A 15,106-nucleotide genomic window follows, 5' to 3' on the forward strand; every position below is an offset into this window, starting at 1 on the left:
GATGGCAAAAAGAAAAGATCAATGAGTAAAATGCTGCACTGGCGACAGATGTAATTGTGATTTAGATTGTTTCCATTTGCTTTGTATTTATACACAGTTGTCGGTACTTCAAAGCTTATCAGTTTTCTATGAAGGTTCAGCAAAACTATTGTATTGGTATATGTATAAAAAAAACCAGAAGGATTAGCCATTCAATTAATTGTATCTGTTCTATTCGCGTCTTCAGAAGTCGGTCAGTTGTAGGTATAGTGCGGTAGCATGATTGACTGTATCGCAGCATACAGTACTCAGCCCAGATGTCAGCATAAGCAGATTATGATGTAACAATGCACTGTAAGGATGGGGTTGTCAATAAGAACAAAGGATTGTTTGTTTAACAGATTGATACCAATGCATTGCTTAGTCAAGTTTGTGGCTTCCTTTCGTTCTGCGTTTTAATTTATCCAGTCCAAATCCATGATTGTATGTACAAATTAAATAACCAAAAAGTATGTCACCAAAAAAATGGCCAGATGGGATATTTTTGTCGCCAGTAAGGAAAAAAAATCGCAATTTGCGACATTGGCGAAGCCCAGGACGATCCCTGATTCAGTTTTAAGAATAAATTCACTTTTTCTATGTTCCAGGTAATTCAGAAGCCCCCCCCCCCCCACCTTTTTATCAACCCCCACCCAACATTTTTGCATGAAATACTATATTTTTGAGTCATACACAAGTTGAAATTATATGTTGCTTTTAAAATGGAATGTTTTCTGTTTAATTTGAGTGTGCAGATTTAAAAACGAACCCATCTTTATGATATCTTTTCAAATAAATTCACAGGAAGCATTCAAACACATGTACTGTCCACCATTTTTAATATTGGTCTTTGGCAATTTTTGAAAACTCTTGACCTTATGTTATTTCATGCTGAAAGTTGCATATTTTTTTACATATGGTTATATATAAATGTGTTGTGAACATTCAGCTTCAAGAATAAATTCACTTTTTCTAAGTTCCAGGTACTTCTCAAGACTTTCTGTGCCTTTATATCACACACACCCTAACATTTTTGCATGAACTAGCATAATCATGAGTCATACCTAGTTGAAATTGTATGTTGCTCTTAAAACCAATAGTGCATATTCATTACAGTCTTCTTGTACATATATACATTGATCTGAAATCACAATTTAGTAAAAAAAAAATTGCTATTTTAGAATTTAGTTATCATAAGATATATTTGGTCAGTTTTCATATCTATAAAATAAAATCAATGACAAAAGAACAAACAAAACTAAACATGAACATTTTAATTTTAATACCAGTGTCTCTAGATAAGAATCGTACCTAGAACAGATGACCTGACATTGATAATATATCAGTAATCACAATCACATACATATTATCAGTACGTCTAGTATCACTGAGTCAGTGAGTGATACTTCCATCGAGTCTCTAACCTCGAAAATATATTACACAACGAAAGTTGCACAAATACTTTGTAATAAGTTTGGTATAATGAATGACATTAGGTCTGTATAATCCGATTCCTTGCAAAAAACATCTGCCTTTTCGTACAATCAAGTTTTCATGTGTTTTTGAACCCAAATTATGTTGTATTGTTGTCATTGTTTATATTTTGTACGTACCCATGTGCCAGGAAGAGTTACCATTCTTGCTGTCATGGGTGACCTTTGAAAAAGACATAATTTGTAGGTTTTCCGCAAATATTCGCACACATTTTACCATTATTTTCGTAAAAAGAACTCCAAAGTATTTCAAAAGTAGGCGTAGGCTAGTGTATATGTTCGTTTATTTAGTTTTTCAGCGTTTTGAAAAATTTGGTTTTCATGTTTTTTTCGCTGAATAAGTTGTAGAAATGGCCCAATGTCATATACACTAAATATAGACATTTGACCTTTCAGCCATGACTACATTTGGATGTAATAATGTTGGCTTTTTACATATTAAAGCGGAGAAAGTACCAGGTGTAATAATGTTGACATTTTGAGAAAACGTTAATCTTGATCGCCAGTGCCCTCTACCAGCGTCCCCTGTTGCTACTACTTTGCATGTTTGTTTGATTGGGGGAGGGGGGTTGCTCGCTAGCCAAACGTTCAACAGTCACAAAGAGGTAACTGCATATATCACATTTGCATCAAAATAATTATCAGAATTGGATCAATTTATTACAATTACGTTATTGACACATCCTTTCCGTACAACTCGTTTTTCAGTCAGTGTATCCCCAAGGGCTGTGAAATTGAGGGTAAAGAGAAACCCTTGGTGTCAGAACTGGGGGGTCAAATGAAAAATGTGGGGGTAAAAAATATACTGACAAATTTTCATATGACTTGTACTTTTTCAGCTTGAAATAGGATATTGCAACTTGCACAACATACTCTCTCTCTCTTTATATCTCTTTCTCTCTCTCCCTCTAAACATACAAATAAGCCAACATGCACAATTAACAAACAAATGCATTGTCCATTCAAAGAATAATTTTATTAGTTCATTTTTCTTTTAAAGTCGTACTTTTAACAGTCTCCTTATAATCAATATGAAGCAATATTATAGCCCAACACATTACATACAAGCCAATACAAAAAGCCAAATAAATATTTTTAACCAAATGGCAGTTAATTGTACTTTGTCCTAGAACACATTTATCCAAATATCAAGGAGGATAATGATTCATCTTCTTTCTAATAAGTTATACTTGAACTTTAAGATCTTTCTTTTATTGCAGCAAAGTTAAAAAAAACAACCAAATCTGCAATGATCCGCTGACTTTGTAATCCAAATAACACATTTGTCTCTACAAGTTTACTGATTTCTTTGTTGTGAAATAATGTCTTGGGTTATAATGTGTTCTGCAGATATCTTGTGGTGAACGAGGGCAGATTTTTTAAAATTCTAAAGCTTTGTCGAGAAAGGATTGTTCACTTTTGCAGTCTTCGCAATCATGCAATCAGAAGTCACACTGGTAATCCTAATGGATGTGCCATATTCCAGTCAAGGGAATTATTTTCTCCATTTTTCATTAAAGTTTGATCCACGGTTACTCTTTTGTGTTCTGCTTCTTCCACTTTCTTCACTAATGATTTTTAGTGCATGACGTTTTAATCTGGAGATCACTTTCTAGTGCAACAAGCACTGAGGTTAAACATCTAGATGACAGCTTGCTGAGCTCAATGGAAGTCGTGTGAGAGCTCGCAAGATTAGTGGAAGCTACTCTGTCATAACATTGCCTATGCTAGTCTGGTTCATTGTTTTGTATGTTCCCTGCGTTGCACTCTGCTATATGAATAGAGGAGCGCACGACAGGGAGCAAACAAAGCGGGGAACCAGTCAATGCCTATGCTCAAAGTACATATGATGCCATCCATTGTCCAATGCATTGGGTATTAAATAAATCCTGATCACATTATGAAAATCCTTTGCGTCAAAAAAGCGCACGGCAACAAAATGTGTGCATCAGTTTTCTCCAGCATGCGTCCCTGACGCACAAATGTACATAAAGGGAAACACTCTTTCAATGATAAGAAGTTTTTTGGTTTTGTTTTTCCTTACAAGAATGATCATGGAGATATCCAAGCAGAATGCCATACATTTGTTGGGAATTAAAATCTCTGCGCATGGACATCTAAGATTTGAAAAATTTCTGCCGTATTATTAATTTCAGCAATACATTGAGGTCCGATTACTTAGGACCAATTACCAAACTTATGCTGTTAATGATGAGACTGTAATTGGAGCTGTTTAATACAACACGTCGAGTCAGATTGCTTCGTTTGATGGGAACACACCTTTACCAAGGTGAAACTAACATTATTTTCTGATGCTTTTTTATAACAGTGTTTACAATAGCCACTGCTTTGATCCTGCAGGACATCTGCTGAAGTCAGGTGTTTTTTAGGGAAAGGCCATTTAATTGTAGGGGAGGGGCCAAAGGCACATCTTTTGAAACATGTTTCTTGCTCTTTCTGATAAAAGAACACTGTGCCATTCCTTTTCTTAATTTAAATAATTTACATCAGTTATACTGTAACATCTCGTATTTCAACACGAGGCACAATTCCTTCCTTATAAGAGCTGGTCAAACACATTCCAATTTAAACTTTCCAACATCTTACCAGCGGTTGATTCTTCTGGTGTTAACTGCATAGCGGCTTTTCTCTCTGAACTCTTTTTGTGTAGCCCACAGCTTTCATGTACAACTTTTTCCGGTGGCTGAACATGTTGTCATTTCCTCTCTGGTCCTTTGGATCAAATCATCTTTACCAAAGTCTACACATGTCAGCATAGAAATACTGCCAAGCTGTCTTAGTCAAGGGTCATCCCAGTAAAATATGCAGGGGTAAGAACAACATAGTTGACTATTGTAATAAAAATGTAAAAGTGTGCTATGACAATTTATATTTGAACAGCTGGAATGACATGAGTATTAAAACCATAAATGATTGTATTTACCTAATGATCTTTAGATTTATTGATTACAAACTTGCAATTACAATATGTAAAGATCAATATAATAAACATTCTGTGAGACAAACTGTAAAATTAATTTTGCATATAATCTGATCAGTGTGGTTCAAGTAAGTAATGAATGTACAGGGATCGTCCTGGGCTTCGCCAATGTTGCAAATTGCGATTTTTTTCCCTTATTGGCGACAAAAATATCCCATCTGGCGATTTTTTTTGGCGACATACTTTTTGGTTATTTAATTTGTACATACAATCATGGATTTGGACTGGATAAATTAAAAGGGAGAATGAAAGGAAGCCACAAACTTGACTAAGCAATGCATTGGAATCAATGTTACACAAACGATCCTTTGTTCGTATTGACGACCCCATCTTTACAGTGCATTGTTACATCATAATCTGCTTATGCTGACATCTGGGCTGAGTACTGTATGCTGCGATAGTCAGTCATGCTACCGCACTATACCTACAACTGACCGACTTCTGAAGACGCGAATAGAACGGATACAATTAATTGTATGGCTAATCCTTCATTTTTTTTTTTTTTTTGTTTTTTTTACATATACCAATACAATAGTTTCACTGAACCTTCATAGAAAACTGATAACGTTTGAAGTACCCACTGTGTATAAAGACAAAGCAAATGGAAAAAATCTCAATCACAATTATATCTGTCGCCAGTGCAGCATTTTACTCATTGATCTTTTCCTTTTGCCATCAATTCCGTGTTACGGCTGCAGAGACTTAAACTTCACAACAAGAAATAGCAAAAAAAACCAACAGTTTTGCATAATTAATAATAATTATTTATTTCTCAAAATACAGGAGTGAAAGAATCCCTAAATTGGGTGTGAATTTATGCTTATATAGGTGTTGACTCGTGTAAGTTTCGTTCATGGGAATGGAGATCCTATTTTGCTTGTCGAGAAAATTTATACAGCATTCAGTGATCATTCTTGGGATTTAGGAAGCAATTCACTACAAGCTTTGTGAAGCTAGCCATAAAGGGGTGTGGGGTGGGGTGGGGCTGCTGAGAGACTACTGGTGTCACCTGTCAGCACTGTAGACTGTGAATGTGGATTCAGTAAGATGAACTTCATAAAAACTGACATCAGAAATAAGCTCTGCATCTCATCTCTCGAGAATTTAATGAGAATCAGCATGTAAAGATGTGAAAAATTTGACTTTGAAACTGCATTCAACAAGTGGGCAGTCCTAAAATTGTGTTAGATCTTCATGTAACACTTTGTAACATTTTATTAATGCTTGTTGTAATTAAAGTATTAACTAACCCATCTTTTGTAATTTTCATTGCCTGTTACATTAATAGTCTAAATTAACACTTGGAAAAATGTACACTACTTGTTTTGGCGACACTTTTTGAAAATTGGCAACAAAATATTGAGGTTTGTTATTTTTTTGGTGACAGCTTTTTAAAAGCCAGGACCATCCCTGATGTAACAGTCTGCAGATGAGGAAGATAAATTAGCTAAGCATACTTGAATTTATACTTGAAAATGGAAGTGGTGGTGTCCAACTCCTGCTTGATGTCAGTGGCTGAATCACTTGTGTCTTGCAGCATTAATGACCGTTTGCACAAAGTGATATAACATCTGTCATGAACAGCATAAATTTCAATGTAGCAGGTTCTCTAATTATTTTCAATAAACCTTTGGCCATTCCAAGCACATCTGATGTAGCTCCTTTCTGTGAAGGAAGCTGATATTAAAAATAACTTTTGATGAAAATCTAACATTACCGTATATACGGTACTCGTGTATAAGCCGACCCCGCCCCCCCCCCAAACAGAATTGGTAAAACTGTTATAAAGTGCATGACCCGCGTATAAGCCAACCCATAATTTTTAGGCTACCGGTACATCACAAGATGCACAAAGTGAGTTCTGAATACGTTTATTTAGGCAAATCACATTATTAAATAAAATGAAAGTAAGAAAGCTAATCTATATGTTGAAATAAAAACAATTCTAAAGTGTTAAGTCTTAATGGAAATTTAATTAATCCTCATTCTAAAATCATGAATTATAGAAGTTCTATCACTTTTAGAATCCTTCAAAATCTGGCTCTGTATCAGACTCACCAGACAGTTCACGAAACTCGGCTTCTTTTACGGGCGTGCTTTTATCATATACGTCATCATTGTCATCCGATAGTGTGTCGTTCTCCTTCTCGCTCTTCTCATCATTGTCGGATTGAAATACAGCATCATCCTCTGTTCCATCCATGTCATTGCTGATACCGCACTTCCTGAATGATTTTGCAATCATTTCCGATGGAATTGAGTCCCACGCTTCTTTTACCCATTTGGCAACCAAATCGATATCCGGCCTCATTAAATTCCCGCCTTTTGTCATTTTCACAGCCCCTGAACAAACCCATTCTGCCCACATCTTTCATAACTTGTCCTTAAAAGGTTTGTTAAGGCAGACATCAAGAGGTTGTAACACTGACGTTAAACCTCCTGGTATCACAGCCAGTGTTGTTTTCATTTTCTTTGCAGCCTTTTTTACTTCATCGGTCTTGTGTGCTTTCTTTTATTTCCAACACTATTCATTTTATCTGATTGAATTGAATATAAACTTCTAGAGAGATTAAACTAAAATAATTTCTTATAGTGGTAGTATACTATTTATATACCTTATCCTGTAATTATTTCCATGTGTGGTTGGTTATCAATTTTTATCAATTTGTATTTGATAATTATTTATCATTGTTGTTTATTTGTGGGTTTTTTTAAACTACCGGTAGTGTGATTCAATTGATCAAAATATGATTGGTTTCAGCGTGGACATTATTCAAGTATTGTGACAGTTTATAACTTTGAGCAGAAACTATGTCCACTACCATATCTCATTAAACAATACATCTGAGAGTCGGCATGTATTAGTAAAGTCATTGGCATTGTGCAACAAAACAAACCTATTATCCCCGAGGCATTTACCACAGATTAAGCATATGGTAGCTATCGTACAACACTCTACCGCTAACAAACCACTTTGCTTTACAAACAACTAAACAACAGTAGTACAAAAACTGTGGCTGCCAATTACTTCTAAAACACCTGTCAAAGAGATCCCACAAATTATATTGTTTTACAGTTATTCACGCTGACTCGTATATTGCCCTGTTATTTACCCTTCCTATGCATGCGCGCAACAAACCCCTATGTGGCCTCTCGCTATTGTTCCTTTAAGAGTATCATACATGTATTTCTACTCTCGATCAAAACGTTTGTCGTATATACCTTCAGTATCGTAATTCTTTTATTTTTTTACGTAGATTCTTTTCATATTTACACTGAAATAAGCTAGCATGCGTTTATACGATACCGTAGAGTTTAATGATTACTGATTAGCTGAGGGTTAAATACTTGACTGGAGATTACTAATATGGCGGTTCTTTTGGAAAATACACGTACCACCGTGGCTCAAATAACACGTATGGCTGCATTTTCTGGTGGATGGACATCTGTCAAATAGACATCAAGTACATTAAAACATGTTTTTCATTCATTATCGTACCACTTAAGTTAGAAAAAAAATATTTGTTTCCTTTCACGACAGCACAAATCTTATGAGCCATGTGGCATCATTAGGCATGTGATCTCATCTTTGGCGATCAACAGAAACAATAAATACTGGAAATCGAGGGAAAAAAGCATTAAAAATTTCAGACTTGGACCTTGGTCTGCAGATAAGCCAACCCCCCTTCTTCCAGGCCTTATTTTTTTCCTAAATTTTTCGGCTTTATACACAAGTATATACGGTACTTTCTGCTTCAAATAATGTGAACAAATTAACATAATATGGATAAAATATAAATAAGCAGTAGTAATAAATGTAACCTTTTAATATCAGTTAAAAAATGAAAGCAATTTTTACAGTTAAACTTATGAATTGAACGTATTTTCATATGATAATTTGTTACATTAAAATTCAATTGCATTATATGCGAGTGACAGAGCCATGCATTAAAGCTGCATTTTATATTTTCAATGGGTATTTGAATTTTCAATTAAAGATAAATACCTGTTCAGAGTTGTTCTTGATGGCTATATATCCTATCCAGAAGCTGTCAAAAGCTCTCTCAGTTTGCTGTAACCAGCATGTGCCTCCTACCCTGCTTGGCACCACTGGTGATATGTCTAGAGCAGCAAATGACCTCTTTAAATTACTTCTGTTGAGGGAACTGTTGTGGTAGTAATAAAACAGTCCCATCAAAAGAAAAGAATGTTCATCTTTGTGTAACATTACACTTGCTCTGTCACTACCAAATGCAACAATCTTATTCTGCCAATCAGTGATTCCAGCATCTATCTTCTCTACACTATCAGTTGCTAGGAGCGATGATTTAATCTCTCCTCCTTTGCAGATAATGTTAGTTTCAGCTTGGAAAAGATGTGATCCATCAAGCGAAGCCATCTAACTCGGCGTGTTGTATTTAATTGCTCCAATCACAGTTTCATCATTAATAGCTTAAGTTTGGTAATTGTTCCTAATTAATTGGACCTCTTTGTATTGTTGAAATTAATAATAAGGTGGAAATTTTTCAAATCTTAGATGCCCATGCTCAGAGATTTTAATTCCCAACAAATGTATGGCATTCTGCTTGGATATCTCCACATGTATTCATTTATTTGTTCATTCTTGTGAGGGAAAAAAATATAAAAACTACTCTTATCATCATAGAAAAAGTAGTTGTGTGGAAAGGATGTGTCAGTAATATTATCATAATAAATTGATCTAATTCTTATAATTATTTTAATGCAAATGAAATATATGTAGTTTCCAGTTTGTGACTGTTGGAGCATTTGGCTAGCGGCAACAAAAAAAAACCCTAAGCAAAAAAACATGTAGAATAATTTCTTTGAGTAGTTTTTGCTTTGTTCTTTTGTGTGGTATACTGCTTTGTAGTTTGTTATGGTGGTCAAGTGAATGAAGTGTAATACCACATTATTTTTTCATTTCGTTATCAGATTAATTAGGATCTATTACCAAACTTCCGTTAATGACCGGACCATAATTTACGCTGTTAAGCAAAATGCACAAAGTCGGATGGCTTCTTGTTATAGAAACGCACCATTGTGGAGCAGAAATTGACTTCATCTGCTCATGCTAATATTTTATGACTGTTTACAATGGTCACTGTGTTGATTCTACTTAACATCTGCTGTAGTGAAGTCTTTATTATGTAATGGCATAAACAAATACTGACCGCTGATAACCGACTTTGACTAACTTCTGAGTGATTAGAAAATGTGCTGATATTTACAATAACTCATTTTAGATGTAGAAAGATTCAGAGATGTACATATAAAAGTACAACTTTAGCTTTCATTATTGTGTTCGTTTTCCAAGTGTAACTGAATAAATGGTACACATGACATCAAAATCGAGACACAGCTTAGACAACATGCTGTTTGCAAATTTGGATTTTGGGGTTAAGTGGCAAATTGATAAAGATCATATAGATTCAGGAGAGTGTTAACAATGCTGCTACATCTGATACTTTGGATAGAACAGTAACCAAGTGTAAGAAGTGATTGATGCCTGGCATAGTTTTGGAGTAAGACCTTTCCTTGCATTGACAAAATTCAGTCTCACTCTGATGGATAAACAAGAGCTATGTGCAGTGATGTAAAGAATTTGGAAAATTAAACTCTGTGACAACTACTGGTGAGTCCTGGGCACCTAGTTTTAAAATCCTTGCGAGACCTCTGTCTAAAGAGCTTTACCCATTGCTAATAATAGAAACATAACAGAAACATCCCTTCAGTGTCAGCATTTGCTTCTTCTGCCATAGTTGTTTTATTCTACAGGTTGCAGAGATTCTCAACAAGAGGAAGAGGGGGAACATTGTTGAATACCTTGTACGATGGAAGGATTTTGGAACGCAAGAGGACAGTTGGGAGCCACAAAAGAACCTCAAGCATGCACAGAAATTCATTGACATCTTCAATAAGTCATCCAGCAAAAAGGTTGATGGCTTCTTTATGTTACAGTTGCCCACATTAGGACGCAATATCAGAAACTCCTTTGTATTCATCCATCCCAAAAGAGTTCACACTAAATTTATAGTATGGTATGTAAAAGAAAAAGTACTTGTGCTAAACATTTGTTCCAAAAATTGGAAATAGGACAACTTTTTTATACACCATAACCATAACCATGGTGTGTTTCTGCATTTGTAAAGATAACAAAAAAAATAACATTTGTTGTTCCTTGTAGAGGAGACCTAAAAGGTATGAGCATTTAACATAGATCTGTACCAGTTTTGTAAAGAACACGTTCAGTACAAGTTAATTATGAACTTGCTGCAGATTCATTGCAGTCTTGTTGATGTTATGGTGTAACATTTTCTTAAACCACTTAAGATCAGTGTTTTTATAAAAAGGGTCATTCCAGCCTGGCGCTTGAACAAAAGAAAACTAAGAATTAAAAAAAAAACAGATTTATTTATTCAAACATTGGAACTATATTTACACATTTATCTGATACTGGAGACAGGCATTTGGGTTAAGGATGACTTTACTCCACAATTTATACATTACAAAGCATCTGATATTGGTGGATTGTAGGGTTAGTAACTTCCCTTACTTTACTGCTTAGGCTAAAATGGCAGACAGGCTAATACTTGACCTACAATAGGGGGTGGGGCTGTACTTGAACTGCAATATGGGTGGGGCTGATACTTGAACTACAATATACGGTGAGGCTATACATGAACTGCAATATGGGGTGGTGCTATACTTGAACTACAATAGGGGATGGGGCTATACTTGAACTACAGTAGGGGTGGGATGTATAGTCTGCATGAATCCCATTTCCATATTAAATATAAATTTGATGTCCAGCTTTGGCTTGCAGAACAAAATGAAACTGGAAACTTAAAATTCTGAAAATGGTCAGATTTTGTAAACATATTAGTTTTAACATGAATAGCTTGTTAGTCATATCAAACTAGTCACAAGGTAACCTAAGGCGTACATACCAACTGTTACTTTTTGGCGTAGTCTTTACGCTTTTTTCAGCAAATTACATTTTCCACAAGACTGCATATGGATTAAGCTTTTTGGCTACATTAAAAACTAAAATTAAAATAAAGCAATAAAAAGTTGTTTAGTCATTTTATTATCATCTCTTTAATTCCACTCATATAAATTGTAGAATATTCTAAAAATGGTGACTGCTGTGTAAGAATAACATAAGAAGACTTTACTTTTTGCTATTTATAGCAACTGTATATAACCCCATTTCCAAGGAAACGTGTTTCGTCAAAAGTGCACTTTGCCTAACAGATTAATTTTATTGATAAGTTAGATAGGTTGTGAACCGGTCTTTATTTTTAAAGAAAATGGCACCAGATGTTTTGCAAAATGCTTTATGGTATGTGTTATGTGACAGATCTTTTCAAACTTAAAAACATGTCAGATCAGAAAAAGTGACAGATCAACACTGCTTTGCAAACGTTAAAAAGAATATGTGAGCAATATAATACAGCACTCTGAGCACCTGACTATGATCATTGTATAATTCTAGTTAACAATCATTCAGTGAAAGTTACACATATTGATAAATTAAAGTGAGTGTTGAATATAAATAATTTTTCTTTATATTTTGTGTTTGTATTCTGGTTCTAATCCATACGAATTTTGCCCTTTCTGACAAGGATTTAGACGAGCTGCAGAACCAGGTTAGTTGTAAAAAAAACATATATCTTTTCATGCATGGTGTAATTCTGGCATCTAATATATAGATTACACTTTTAAACCCAAGTTATACTCTTTTGCCATTTATAATAACAATAATTATGTTTAACTCGGTGGGTTGCTTGTGTGCTAAGATGGAGCTTATTAAGTTCATTTATGATTGAATTATCTAAAGCTTTCAATCGAGAGGGAAAAATATAGATATTTATTGCAAGTACAGGTAAATATGAATAAATGTAGATTCAAATAAATATAATGTATTTACTTTTTTAAACTAATTTACCAGCCAAAGAGCAGAAGTAAATCAAGAACCAGGTCAACTTCCCGTTCAAGGTCAAGATCTCGTTCTTCATCCCGAGGTCGACCAAAAAAGGAATCTCCTTCACGTTCCTCCAAAGTCGTCGAGGAGAAGGCTACCCCTACTGTGTCCTCAACAGTAAAAGAGGAGAAGCTATCAGTGAGCACTAATTCCCTGTCACGCTCCCCTCGCTTTCTCAAGGAGGCTATCCATCAGTGGCCTGGAAAGTATGAGATGACAACTGAAACTGTAAGTTCACTTTATGTTGCATTTTCAATATATTAGTTTATAATAATTTATAGATGTGCCACTTTTTAATGAATTATATTGATCACCAGTATCAGAAATTCAATTTATCCTTTAAAAAGTGGTTTTTGTCTTCCTGTCAATGACAGTGTTCTGTACTTGGCACTAATAGTGGCACCTCATTGGCTTGATCAAATGTTTGCTAGATACATTATTGCATAGTCAGGACAGGTCATCCAGCAAATATGGAAGACCAGGGGGACAATCAATATATAAAATGTCTTCATAAAGTTCAGATCAAGTTGAGAGGACTTGCAACCAGCATGAGTTTGAAACATAACGTTTCTGAAACCGACCACTAGATCATTAATTCCAAAGTGTACTTCACGGACATTATAGTGGGATATAATTTTGTCTTCGCTGGATCAGACCATATTTATAAACCTTACAAAATGCATGCTTTCCAAGTTAACTGCAGAAGTACACGCTATTTCATTGCACTTTAATGATAATTCATTAAGTTTATGGAATATTATAGCCTTCCTTACTGAGGAGGTCATTTAAGTTTAGCAGTGCTTTGAAATGCCTGTACAGGCAATCGGCTGGTCCTGACCACTGATCTCAGGACAACACTGATAGGTATCACTTTTCTACTGGAAACAGTTGCAGAATCCTGTGACAGCAGTGTCCAGCTTCTGTTACGTATATTTGATTTAATTGTCTAAGTTTTTATATAAAAAAATTAATTTATTTACATGTTAAAGTAATGTAATTTTGTTTACTGGAATTTGACATTTTCCAGAAATTAGTTTGACCTGACTGTTTTGTCGTCAACACCTAAAATATAACTTAATATCTAAAAGCTGACCTAGTTTCTGACCTTGATTGAAAATCAAGTAAACAACTTCCCTTTTTATTTAGTTCATTCTTAATGTGTGATTGATAATAGTGAAATTGAGGCTGACTGGGACTGGGACTTCAGACGTAAATAGCTTCAACAATGTTCTAGAAATTCTGGTTTTACCGGAGGGTTGACCCTCATCTGGGAATCTGTTTTATGTCTTAAGTTACTGTATAACCTTTGTCTATAGAGAATTTAGTCAGTTGGCCGTTTAAACACTTGATGTCAAGGTGTTCATTTTGTTGTGACCAGTTTGGAGTTAACATTTTAATTTGGATTTTAAAAGATTAATTTGTTTTCCCGGAAATATTTTAATGCCCATACAGAATTCTTGGACAAATACATTTCTTTAATTCTTTAAATTTTACTTGGAATTCAAACACCGGAATAATATTTTCTGTGGAATAGCAAAGAACTGTAGACACGAGTACTATGCTAGCTATAGCATACATCATTGTCTTCCATTTTGGATTTTTGTTGAGACTCCAACTCAGATTTCATTGGAACATTTTATTAATAGGACTTCTAATTTAATAATTCATAGATTAATTTTGGATTTGATTCTTAAAACCGTAAGTTCTTTTTCTCATTTTTACATTGTTTTCCCATTGAAATAAATTATTTGTTAAATTTTACTAAGCTTTTTGTCTTCACTTTTTCTTTGTTACTGTTTTTTAGAGCCTAAACACGTAACATAAGACTTTTGTGTCAATAATACTGTTTATTTAGGTTGTATTTAACTGTATCTCAGGTCTAACATTATTACATGCCTAAAGTCCATGTGCATGTTGTATGCAGCTGTAACTTGGATGTAACATTACATTATCAGGGCAAGATTGTTCTTTCAGGATATTGACAGGCAAAAATTTCAGAACATTAAATTGTTTGTCCTTAATATAATTGTAGCATACCATGGTAGGTATTGTGGTATTTCAGAAATAACACTGTTTTTTAAAACAATTGTGTACCCGGCTCTAATCATTATAACAGGGTCTTCTAATGATGTCTACTTTGCCCTGAATGGTGTCAATCTGACATCCATTATGCCCACCATAAAATAGGTTTTGCCCATTACTCCATCAGTCTTTGAGGGACTTTTGTTTCACTTTTATGACAACATGACAATTGTATGATACCAGTGTGTTTTTAACCTTATGCTATACAAAGTTTCTGGGGAGATTACTTGATGTGTATATCATAAAATTGGACTTGATTTGCAGCAGCATTGTATGACGAACCTTTGTGGATTCCTGTAGTCAGAGTTTGTAGCACTGTAAAACTTGGTACATGTTGTTATCTTCTAAAAATCTGCATATTGAGAGATCATTGTACTTCAGCAACTTTTATAAACTTGCCATATTATATTGTCCATCCAGCTGTCTGTTACTTTATGTTATCACATAGTATAGTTCCCCTATTCTATGTGCAGTTTCATATTTTTGATATTACCACACTTTATGTGA

The 15,106-nt window shown here is 34.6% G+C and overlaps 1 protein-coding gene across 1 annotated transcript in view; it reads left to right on the forward strand.

Annotated features, from left to right (window-relative positions):
* Nucleotides 1-15,106, forward strand: part of LOC149782594 (uncharacterized) — a 32,574-nt gene that overhangs the window by 2,353 nt on the left and 15,115 nt on the right. The window contains exons 2-3 of the mRNA XM_089934069.1: nt 10,309-10,467; nt 12,485-12,745. Coding sequence (XP_089790195.1) covers nt 10,309-10,467; nt 12,485-12,745 — 420 coding nt within the window. The remainder of the gene's footprint in view (nt 1-10,308; nt 10,468-12,484; nt 12,746-15,106) is intronic.

Source organism: Sinohyriopsis cumingii, chromosome 15, assembly GCF_028554795.1.
Source record: "Sinohyriopsis cumingii isolate HCF-2022 chromosome 15, ASM2855479v2, whole genome shotgun sequence".
NCBI classification, from domain to species: domain Eukaryota; kingdom Metazoa; phylum Mollusca; class Bivalvia; order Unionida; family Unionidae; genus Sinohyriopsis; species Sinohyriopsis cumingii.